The sequence below is a fragment of the Protopterus annectens genome, chromosome 1.part0, assembly GCF_019279795.1.
Source record: "Protopterus annectens isolate FY-2018-M chromosome 1.part0, PAN1.0, whole genome shotgun sequence".
NCBI lineage: Eukaryota > Metazoa > Chordata > Ceratodontiformes > Protopteridae > Protopterus > Protopterus annectens.
The window spans coordinates 468,736,473-468,749,506 of record NC_056725.1 but is presented as its reverse complement, the minus strand read 5'-3'; the positions used below and the strand labels follow the sequence as shown (position 1 = coordinate 468,749,506).

Sequence of the window (13,034 nt, the reverse complement as noted above, 5' to 3'; positions counted from 1 at the left end):
TCAGCTCGTCTGCCACTACATGTTGGTCTGACAAAGTAAAATGCTTGGAGGATCAAGAAATGCTGAAGAGCTACATTCCAGGTCATCCAAGACAGCCAACACAAAGGGAAAGACGTGGTGTGCCTCTGATAGTTGAAGTGCCACACCACTGTGGTGTATGTAATCACATGAAGGGGTCTCTGAGAACCCAGATTAAAAAAAATGAATAGTACTGCATGACAACAGCTAGTATTCCTTTGACAATGAGGTACTTCAGTCTGACGTGCTACATAGGCTGCACCTTTTTACCCTCACTAAAACTGCTAGCCAAGCAAAATCTGAGACATCTGTTGGTACAGACTGTAGTAAACAAAAACAGGAGGACCTATGTGTAGTTTCCACCTATGAAGTTCCTTCCTTCCTTCAGATATGAAATTTGTCTGAATAAAGACAACAATATCTAGAAGTCTGCAAGGGGTCACTCCACAGGCTAGACTCTCTGTGAATACTCAGAGCTGTGGATATCTCAAAGGATGAAATGCTCTCCCCTCATTTGCAATCCTACCATCTTCAGATCATCCTTTCTAATTATTCTTTCAACAGAATGGAAGAAGTCACCTATATGACTAGTACTGCAATGCTGGTTTTATGCCATACAAACTTCTAGTATTACTTTAACTACTTAACATGTCAGAGACTGTGCTTCTGTACTCATTTACAAAGCTAGAATTGATAGGGGAGGTTCTTAAGAAGGTACAAAGTCAGTCATTATCTTTATAGAATATAAAACACAGTGAATGAAGTAAGAAGGTAAATGGTTTGCATAGTTTTCTTTACTTCAACTGACAACTTTAGCGATTTTTTGGAAAGAGGAAATGGACTTCTTTTCAAAGTGACCAAATGACTGTTAACTACTCGTTAGTGCACCATCATTATAACAGAAGTCAAAGAAAAATCTTGCAGACTCTGGCTTTTCCCTTTTCACTCCTTGGTGCACCATCATTACAACAATCATAAAAAAATCTTGCACACTGTTTTCAGTCTGTGACTTCAGATGGCGTTTCCTCCATTCTAGACTTCTTTTACTTTTCTGTCAAGTATTTTACACAGTAAACTCTGTTAATCAGAAGTCAAGTAAGCATAAAAAAAAAAATCGAAGAAATACTGTACAATTTTCATGTGTTTCACCCCCCCCCCCCCACACACACACACACAGAAAAATACCTTGTGTGTTTAGAGTTTTAAAAAGGAAAATAGGAATAAATTCCCTCTCTCCCCAACCTGACAAGTCAACCCAAACAAATAGTACAGGGTACAGTATTACTCAGGCCTATTTTTAATAGTAACTCTCAAGCAACCGGAAACTACAATTATCCGGCATCTACCAATCCCCATGGGTGTTGGTTAACTAAGAGTTTACTGTAGCTTTCTCTGAAGTGTGTTTTTTGTTACTGTTTGCTGCAAGTTTATTAAATGATGTATAAAGTTCAAACACCCATGTATAATAAGCAATATCTATTAAAATCTACCAAAGGCACTCATTACAACATATTTAAATGGGGGGGGGGGGTTATTTTGCAACCAAACTGTTCAAATTTCCATTCAAACAATCTATACATTCTCTTAATGGCAAAAGGAAAACAAACTGCATTGACTGACTGTAGGCTAAACAGCTTACAATGTACTTGTGAAACAAGAAACCCATTTATGCTATCATTTCAGGAACTAAAGAGGGCACAAGACACAGTTTACCTTTTTAATGGCAAATGTTAGCCTGTTACATGGGGAAGTAAAACAAAACAGTCAATGGACACAAAATGGCAACAGACAGCAGAAGTCCTTGTGATGCAGCTCATCACACCTCTTACTTTAAGACTGTCTGCATATTACCTTTCACACACAATCAGGGAAGAAAAGTGGTGGGGAAAAGATAAAACTCATATGGCAAGAGGCAGAAATGAGCAAGAGATACCAGCCATTCAATAAAACAACGGCGTTTCAAAGCTAGTCTTATTGAATGTACTTTCACAACGGCACTTCAAATATGCTTTTGCCTAGGCAGCAGTGAAAAGACTTCACATACAATGCAACTGTACCTTTTCTTAGCAATCTCATTCTGCCGTTTCACCTTTTCCTCTTCAAACTCTCGGATATTCCTGACACCGATCTCACGACAGAACTCTTCAAAAACCTCATCCTCCACCTACAAGGAAAATACTTCAGACACTGAATCCTTACATGCATGCTCCATAACAATAGAAAACAATGTCATTCACTAAGCATTAAACTACAAAAATGTTGAGAATTCAACTACCCTGAGCCAACACTGGGTCTTTTCTCCTCTTCTAGTGAAACTTTATTTGCATGTGCACCACATTTATTTTCATTTTTCCATCAAAGTTCTCTACATTCAACAAAAAAATTCTGAAGGGATCAATACAACAGAGAAGTGAGTAATGAAGACATGAGGCTGGCTGGCTCCTACAGCTGGCATGTGCAAAGGACAATGCCATTCAGAACAGACATGACCCAACTTAATGGACTTCCTTCACTTTCTTGGTCAATTCTTTTGATTACAGAATATTCTATAAAACAAAAATCTTTCCCTTTCTATGCTGTTCCAATACCATGAAAACAGCAAGCCACCATCAAACAATATTGACAGTCAGTACATCGCAAGCTGGGAAATTATGATCTTAACACTCATTCATGACAGGATCTGATCCATGGGTGCTACTGTGTTGTGTTAAAGGGGAACAGTGCAGTTTTATAAAAACTGTAACTAGATATTTGAGCAGAAGTATCACTGCAGCACTATCCATTCATTACGTACAAAAATGATGTCATACATGGATATTTGCCTATCTGACTTGACTTCCAGATATCTACTACATGGGGCCAAGCCTCTTTCCAAAGAGTCACGAAGGCACGAAGTTCTCCCAAAAGGTTTAATGAACAACAAAACACAGCAACCAGCAGAACACAGCAACCAACACTGACCTAGGTTTCGTCGTAAGACTTCCTCAGAGTGTTGGTAATCACTTAATTTATACTAAACATGTGTAAATTGATTAATTGATTACTCCATATTGTTACTTCATTTAACTCAACATAAAAATACATTCATACATCCAACCTAAAAATACAATACTATACTATGTGTCCATTCATACTCACACTTTTATACTAATAGGATATTAAAAATATACTTATATATTTATTGTTCACAACACGTATAATGTGTAATTAATATATAAGTGTAGTGTTAAAAAACACTTAATACATTACATTAAAAGTCCTTATACATACTCCATACTTTCTCAAGCATTATTCTAAACTCTAACAAATACTACCTATAATTATATTGATATGAAAAATGATATTTAATTCATTCCATAAACCAGTGATATAATTCAATGTGGAACTTAGTTTGCTATACCGGACCACCATTGAAGGTGATTAATTATTTATTTCCCTAGTAAATTTTTGAGTCTAAGATATGGTTTGATAGTTATAAATTCGTTTAAACCTGGATAAAAATGTGCATTTAATATCATCTGCCATTTAATTTCACTCACATCTAAATGGTATTCTGTTAACCTACCCTGTGGATCCTGAACTAACTGTTCCAGCACACAAAATGAAAATTTGTGGTCTTTGTATTCTCTTATGTGACGAGCTAGGGCATTAGTGGGTCTTTGATGTTGAATATCCAAGACATGTTCTTTAATTCTCTCCCTGAATTTCCTACATGTCTTTCCCACGTAAAATGCCATGCATTTGTCACATTTAGCTAAATAAATCACGTTAATAGAATGACAGTTGAACTTGCCATTAATTCTAATATTTGTACTATTGACTGTAAGTTTACATCCTGTTTTCATAATGTAGGGACATATACTACATCTACCACACTTATTTGTTCCTCTCTTACCATTGACAAAGGCTTCCGGGTGTGTTTTACCTCTTTCAAATATTTGTTTCAATGCTCTGTCCCTACGGTAAATGAACTTAGGTTTATATGAAGTGTAACTTTGAAACTCTTTTAATTTACTAAATGTTTTCCAATGTTTTTCAACAATATCCTTAATAGTATTCGTGTCTGCATTATAGGTGATGACAAATAAAATATGTTCATCCCCTAAGTCATGATGGCAATTGTTGCCATTGTTAATGCAGACCGAATATGAACTCTTCAAAATGGACTCCATCTGTCCACTTCTTCTTTTTGTAAATATTTCGTTCCTAATTTCTTCACATAAAGTCCTAGGATAACCCCTATTCGAAAACAATTCCATCATGTATCTAATTTCCTTGTCAAATTCTAACTCGTCACTAACCATACGTGCCGCCCTAATAAATTGTCCCTTGACAATTGATCTTAATTAATCACCTTCAATGGTGGTCCGGTATAGCAAACTAAGTTCCACATTGAATTATATCACTGGTTTATGGAATGAATTAAATATCATTTTTCATATCAATATCATTATAGGTAGTATTTGTTAGAGTTTAGAATAATGCTTGAGAAAGTATGGAGTATGTATAAGGACTTTTAATGTAATGTATTAAGTGTTTTTTAACACTACACTTATATATTAATTACACATTATACGTGTTGTGAACAATAAATATATAAGTATATTTTTAATATCCTATTAGTATAAAAGTGTGAGTATGAATGGACACATAGTATAGTATTGTATTTTTAGGTTGGATGTATGAATGTATTTTTATGTTGAGTTAAATGAAGTAACAATATGGAGTAATCAATTAATCAATTTACACATGTTTAGTATAAATTAAGTGATTACCAACACTCTGAGGAAGTCTTACGACGAAACCTAGGTCAGTGTTGGTTGCTGTGTTCTGCTGGTTGCTGTGTTTTGTTGTTCATTAAACCTTTTGGGAGAACTTCGTGCCTTCGTGATTTATTGTATTGGTGGACTGGTTACTTGGTTCGTTTTTTGTCTCTTTCCAAAGAGACATTGGTAGGATACATGTTATAAAAGGAAGCACCACCTATACTATCTTCAGCTATTTTAGGGTAACTAATGTAGTCACCAACAAGTAGGTTAACATGCTGAGAAGCAGATGGGATGGCAGCCCCCATCCTAAAAGAAAAGCTACGAATAAGAAAGCACCTCAAACTAGGGTTTGGTAGCTTTCGGTGGGATCATCAGTGAAACGGGGGGGCTACACTACAACAGTGATCCCTTCTATTCAGCCATCTACAATTATGGTGGGTATGCTCATAAGACTGTACTGTGCTCATTACAAAGATTACTGCTGCAGTTACATGGCATAGCAGGATACATCCCTGACCAAGGCACAGGCAACCAGAGTTCAATTAACAGTCAGGGTGCCTGTGGGAGCTGGTCAGGGAAAATGAGAATGACTGGCCACTGCTGGCTTGCCCATCTTTGGAGGAAGGAGGCAACTCTGGCTCAGCCAAAAGTGACACCTAGTTTTACATGCAATTGAGTCTAAGGCTACCAAGCCACTCTGAGTACATTCACATTCAACCAAAGGAGTACAGCATGCAGATGAAAGGTTCTCCTTGGAAGACAACAGCAGAACTCAAGACAAGCTGCCAAGAGGGAGGTGGTCAAGGGAGGGGGATAAATTGGGATTTCGAAGCAGGAAGAAATAGGCCATAGGGCTCTCACCTAAGCCATGAACAAATAAGCTGGCTAGGTGCAGTTAGAAGAGGCAATGGGAGAAGTTATGCAGACAGCAAGGAAAAAAAATACTGCTGCAGTATTGGTCATAACATGCAGAAAGAGTACTAAAGCAGTATGATGGCTGGCTCCATGACTTAGGAAGGGAAAGCACACATGCAGTGACAAAACCTGGCCTTCTCCGAGAAAGAATGCCCAGCTTATAATGCATAGAAAATATGCAAATTAATATCTGGTAACAGTATCATAGATGACTCTGAACTGAAACGTTTCTAAAAAGGTCAGATGATGTAGCTGCTACCCTTGCTTGCATAAGTTTTTTTTTTTATACTGATAAAAACAAAAGGAAACAACTCATTGCTGCTTAGAATGTTTCTGTCTGGACACAGGTCTTCCCTGTTTACCTGGCATGAATGAAAAAAATGGTCTGCCTGTCTAAACTTTTTTTTTTTTGGCAATACAATCTATCAAACATCTATACACATCCATCAGATGCAGAAAGTTCTCTCTCTTGCTATGAGTATTTGGAAAAAAGACCAGAAAATGAATGATCTGATTTAAGGTCAGCTCTGAGACCAGTCTAGCTGTGTTATGAAAAGCAAAGACAATTGTTTTGAGGCTTGCCCATTCCTTGTAAATGACATGCGCAACTCTGCAAATTAAAGCTGCAGTTCTGTAGTTCTCCTGGTTAAAACAAATATTACCAGAAAAAAGAGCTTTCCAAGATAAAGCTTTAACTAGTGCTGAGCTTGCTGGTTCAAAGAGAAAATATTTTATGGGAAATTTCACACCCCACAGGGTGAAGCAAATGTCCTTAAGAAATAACTTGACTGCAGAAGTAGAAGCTAAAGTTTCAGAGGCAAGCAATCTGAAATAGAAGAAATGTGCACTTTTACTGGGGCATCAGAAAGGCCTCCCTTAATCAGTCTTATAGATAAAACAGAGCTTGTTGAACAGATCCTGCCTTGATTTCTATGCCATAACCTATACATCAAAAGAAAAATCTGACTCATTTAGCTAGGTAAGATTTCTTCCTAGCTGTTTTCATAGCCTATCTATGAATATGTAAGCACCATTGGGGCGAGATATCCACTGTAAGATTAGGGTTTTAACGTCTAGGCTGTTAGCCTGAAGTCTTTCATGCTTGGGCTGCATCAGGTTTCCTCGTTATTGTGTGAAAACTATGAACAAGAGGAAAATCCAGAGTATCTTCCCTACACATTTTTCTTGATTTAGATAACCAATGATGTACAGGCTAAAGAATTAGTTAGCACCATTCAGTCTTGCCTTTAAATGTACCCTGTGGATAAGGAGAAGAGATGAAAGGTACAGAGAAGGCATACGACAAAGAATCAAAAATGTATCGCTGCCACTGCGCCGTTTGAAGTACATCTAGTGCCAAACTCCAGTGTGAGGTGGGGGGTGGCTCTAAGGGAAGGCAAAAGTTCCTACTTCCACGACACCAAACAACATGCATGGCTTGCTAAAGGTTTTCATATTCAATTCCCACTTGTAGTAGCTGAAAGTGGATCTGCTCAGATGCCCTTGCCATGGTATTTTGTGCTGAAGGGGTGTAATGGACCTACAGTCAAAGGTTAACATTTAATGCCAGGTCCCATGCTAACTGACTAGTATGCATATGACTGTGTCCCCCTCTCCGTGTTGATGTGCCACAAACTGGTTTGCCTGTGATCAACCTTAGGATTCCTGCCCTCTAGACCAATCTAAAGATCTGGTGAGCACAAGTGATTTAACTGCACCACGATCCCTGGACCCACACAGATGGAGAGACAAGTCAGCAAGCAAAGGAGAGTAGTACTGTTGAAACTCGATTCATCCTCAAGTCTTGATGAGTACCTTCACGAGGTGGACCCGGTTTTTCACAAAATCTTACACAGCATGCATCATGGACAGGAGTAAGTGTGTAAAAAAAAAAAAAAAAAAAAGATATCTGGGTGCATAAGACCCAGGATAAAAAAGTGCCCAAACCTGGTAGGCACACTGGTGCCAGGACTGGAAAAAAATGACAGTGCAGAATCCTCAAAATACGGAAACATTCCTACAATGGGGCTAGGCCAGGTCCAGAGGGAGGATTGGCCCCCTTATTGTAGAATTATCAGTCCACAAAAATCACAAAAACAAATAAGCCAAAGATGAGCCATAAAGATGATAGAGTGTTACTATTATGCAAAAAGTCCAGAATTTCCAGACACAAGATATCCAAAAAGATTAGAGGAAAGAAAAACACTTCCACAAGAAAAACTGTCAGAAGCCTCAAATAAAAATGCGTGCTCATTAACAGCAAGATACAGCAATAAGTATCCAAATTAAGGAGAAACCAGTGGAACGGGAAGCAACTGGGCAGTTGCCAGCTGAAGATATTCTGGAGCCTTCCACAGGAAACCAGTATAAATGTTCATTTGAAGTTGGACAGTAAGGGAAGGAACAGGAAACTGTGGCAACTCTGATGCAATCAATGTTGAAGAATGATAGGCCAAGTGAGTTCCCATATGACAAAGCAATGGATGACACAGGATGAAACTGAAGAGAATGTTCCACAGGAAGATGCTACAGAACTCTCTACAGAATGCCCAAAGGAAATTGAGAGCAAAGAATGTGCCCTCAGTTTAGAAGAAAATGAGCTATGAGAAGAGCTGCTTGATTAATAGAGATAGACATATTAAGATCAATGAGAGAAATATTTTGCAGAAGGTCAGTAAAACCAAAAAAGTCAGAAGTTTGACAAAACAAATTAACACAGTAATTAGGACTCTTCATATAGATCCATGTGATATAACAGAAGTAAACAGGATATATTACTGTGCAGCTAAATTAATAACAGATAAAATTCTACCACAAGAACATAGGATAGTAAGGGAAAGTAAGGGGAGAAATCAAACACCACCATGGAAATAGTGAACACAGAAAACTATAAAGCAAGTAAGACAAGTGTCACTGTTAGAAGAGTATAAAAGAGGGAACAGATCAACAAAAATTCTCAGAAAGACAGACATGATAAAAGCAATGTGCAGTTTTATAATGGATTAGGATCTATCTTGCACTATTGCAAAATAATAAACTAAAAATCTCAGCGCAGGCAGAAAAAACTTAGAAAGATATATATAAATGAAAAGTACAAAATACACAATTTATTGATGACCCAAAACAGTTCTATAGAGAATTGGGAAACAAGGCAAAAGGAATTGAAAGACCACCCAAAAAAGAAAAAATAGATATATTTTGGGGAATTATGAATATCCTGTGGAACAAAGAGATGCAAAATGGATAGAAGACATAAAAGAATAAGAAAGTCAAAGGTACAGGATGTGAAATGGGATGAGGTAGCAGCCCGAGAGACTGAGATAAAGTTAAGAAAATCCTCCAACTGGAAAACCCCATGCCCAGATGCAGTACCTAGCTTCTGGTTAAAAGTATTAACACCTCTGCACGAAGATTTAGCCATTAGTAAGTACTATTTATATGCGCATCCCAAACATATACCAACCTGGTTAACAGAAAAAACAATGCTCCTACTTAACAGTGAACCTGCAAGTTATCCTATAAATTATAGACTAATAACTTGCTTTCTGATTATGTATAAACTATATACTGGAATTGATGCCAACAGAGTTTATAGTCATTTAGAAGAAAATTCGGTACTTGCGTATTATCGCAACCAGATTTTCTAGACTAATAACTTGCTTTCTGATTATGTAGAAACTATATACTGGAATTGATGCCAACAGAGTTTATAGTCATTTAGAAGAAAATTCTGTACTTGCGTATTATCGCAACCAGATTTTCTCGGTTGTGAAAAGTGCATACCTGCACAGATACGACTGCATATGATCGTTGAAACTGTCATTCTAAGTTGTTAGTGCTGCCAAAAAAGTTTAAATTACTTTTACAAACATGAACAATTTCAGAAATCCTTTTCCTGTTTTGCGTGCCTTACAGACGCACGCCTGACTTACCATGGCTGCTGTCGCCCTGAACTGCATTCCTTGCTTTCTTAGCATGCAGACTTAAAATAACAGAAATGCTGACAGTAAAGTGCAGACAGAAAGCGGAGCAGTATGTTATTTTCATTTTTTTTTTTTTTTTTTTTTTTAATGCATCTTCAAATAATCCAAAACCTGGGTTGTACAACTGACAGTAAACTAATTAAACGACAAAGAAACATGCAGCAGGTGGGCTTCAAATAACCAAAATGCTGGCAGTATAGTACAACACAGGCTTTGGATTATTTGAAGATGCATTTTAAAAAAAACTAAAAAAACAGAAGTACCCAAAGAGTGTTGTGCTACAAGGACCCCACATTAGATAACATTTGTACAACTATACTGACCGTATTTCATAATCGTTAAGCAACTGGTATTGGTGTTAACAATCTGGTTGCGATAATACGTAAGTACCGAAATTCAATCACAGCAATAGAACAAAAGGGTAATAAAACAAAATCATATGGAACAAAGGATCATCTGCTGCTAAATAAAGTCATAATGGAGAACTGTAAAAACTGGAAGAATATAAGCACGGAATGGATTGACTACAAAAAGGCATTTGATAGTGGTTTACCTTAATATCGTTGATCCTACTATTGGCAAAACAGCTTCCGCGAAACCCGAAGTGCGAACGTCTCCGAAGTAGAATTCCACTTAACCAAACGGTAAAACCTCGCCCCCTTTTTGACCAATGGTAGCACTGGTGTGGAAGTATGGCGAGGCCAGAAATGTCGAATTAGACATTATTTCGATATTTGGAACATTTCGTGGAAACAGTTCACTTAAGTGGCCGGTCAATCGTGTGATCGACTATATGAAGGTAAACCATCGAAAGCATCCCACATTTACAGATAAGAGAGTGCTTAATGTATAAGATATACCCTACACTGATCGACTACATCACAGCAACCATGAAACAGTGGCAAACCACTCTGCAAATAACGCCATGATAAAAGACAAATTATTTTAGGGATAAAAATTCAAAGGAAGATAGTCCAGGGTGACTCTAAGCCTTTAAGACGTCTACTTAACAGATTAGGCCATGGCTATAACCTGGCACCTAGAAAACAACAAAGTGTAAAGACATCACATCTTATCTTTGTCAATGATTTAAAATTGTATAACTCATCAGAGGAGGAACTGAAAGCACAACTGCAAGTTGTCAAAACATTTTCAGATGATATAAGAATGTAATTTGGTCTTGATAAATGTGCCAAAGCAACCTTTAAAGCAGGAAAACTGCAACACCAAGAATACATCAGTTTAGTTTAGGACAAGAATGTGATATAAAAGAACTTGAGCAGGAGGAGTGTATAAATATTTGGAATTGATGAAGTATCAACAATAAAACATGAACAAAGGCAAATAAAACCTAGTAAGGGATATTTTAAAAGACTTACATTAATTCTGAAAACAGTGTTGACATCTAGGAACAAAATTCAAACAATAAACCAATTTGCTCTTCCTGTCCTAACTTATAGTTTAGGAGTGACTGACTGGCTCCAAAATGTGTTTGATAGACTAGATAGGAAAACAAGGGTGCTTCATGTTCACCAAATGATTTATACAAATCAGTGCATACCAAGACTATCTTCCCTGTTCTGGAGGAGGTATGTGCCTCCTTGAAATTGAATCCTGTGTACATCCGCAATCGTGGGACTGCACAAATATGCTGACATCAAGACCCACTTGTAGTGAAAGTTTCGAAACGTGAGAATAAATCTAAGATGACTTGCCTGCTTAGTCTAGCAGAAGCATATCAGTGTCAAGCAGGAATGGAAATTAAACCAGAAGTAGATAAAAATGAGGCAGCAACTAAATGTGCTAAAAAACAAAAGAAAGAATATAAGATGAAGGATCAGATGAGAATGCATAAGGTGAAGGATCAGATGAGAAGGCAAGAAATGTGAAAAATGCATAAATATAGTTGCAAGTATAGAAAACTTCTGGAAGAACCTCATGTTGATCAGGATCAAACACAGGAATGGTTAAGGAGAGGCATATTTAAACCAAAAGATGAAATGTTAATACTGGCAGTCGAAGATAATGGGCTATGTATACACTGGTTTACAAAGTCTGCTGAACATGTGGGAAAAACAGACAAATGTAGGTTTCGTAAAACAGAATTGGAAACAGTTGCACACCTTGTTGTTGGTTGTGATATACTAATTGCAGGAGTGTACTGAAAGGCATAATAATGTGGCAAGACTGTTGCACTGGGGATTGTGCAAACAGGGAATTGAAATGGCTGAAAAACACTGGAAACATCAGCCACAAAGCCTCACAGAAAAATATGAAGTCTACATCACATGGGATCACCCATTACCAACAGTTCAAAAGACAGATGCGAGAACCAGACATAGTGGTCCATGAAAAGAAGACAAAGTAGCATTAGGCATTGAAATCGCTACACCCAGTGACTATAGTGTGTTGCATACAGAGAGACACAAGTCCTACAATATTAAGATTTGCAGGCAGAAATGAGAGCAATGTGGAAGAAAGACACCCAGAGAGTTCCAATAGTAGCAGAAGCAATGAGTCTTACAGAATCTACAACTGTACTTAGATATGTTACTAATACATGTAACTCAGTACGAATTGCAGGAAGAGTCATTACTGGGCACATTGTGGGTGCTGCGATAAGCACTTTTGGCTGACATCAAAGACTGAAACAATACTAATTTCATGAACTTCAACCATACTTTGACTTAGGAATGGGGTCCATTCCAATCATGGTATTAGTAACCTAAAACATTTGGAGAAATTAAAAAGTGAGATACCATATGCTCTCTCCAAGCTAACTCAGATGCTCCTGATGGTTAGGTCTAGAAAATCTTTGGATCTACAAATGGCATCTCAAGGATGGCTACCACTTCAGACACCAATCTTATTAATTTCCTGAGGATGTTAGTAATGAGTGGAACCACTTTTTCCAAAGTGGTACCAAAATTTCACAAGGCATACCAGATTTGCAGCATATACAGCCAGGTCAGTTTAACCATGAAAACAAAGGTAGGCATGTACCATAGACCATTTAGAATGTAGCTTGCTGATGTATACTCCTCCCTGACAGTTCGAGAGAAATGGGTATCAAAGATATCTCTTCTTGTGGAAGAGAGCCTAAACAGCGGAATTCTGGTTATTTGGGATATCCCTAAGATGATTAGACACTTCATGGTATGATCCAGGAAACTGGTCAGTTCTTCCTGGTACATGGTCTGTAGCAGGCCATAACCTAGCTACAGGTACACATGGATATTCTTGGCACTGAGGTATGCAAACACTGGAACAAACCATTTTGTGTACACCTGGGAGTAGTGAACAGCAAGGACTAACACAAAACTGCTGTGCATCTAGCACAAATCTATGG

At 37.6% G+C, this 13,034-nt stretch overlaps 1 protein-coding gene across 1 annotated transcript in view; it reads right to left on the bottom strand.

The window, feature by feature from the left end:
• Positions 1-13,034, bottom strand: part of SMC1A (structural maintenance of chromosomes 1A) — a 1,753,330-nt gene that overhangs the window by 794,424 nt on the left and 945,872 nt on the right. Inside the window, exon 18 of the mRNA XM_044060554.1 lies at positions 2,076-2,182. Coding sequence (XP_043916489.1) covers positions 2,076-2,182 — 107 coding nt within the window. The remainder of the gene's footprint in view (positions 1-2,075; positions 2,183-13,034) is intronic.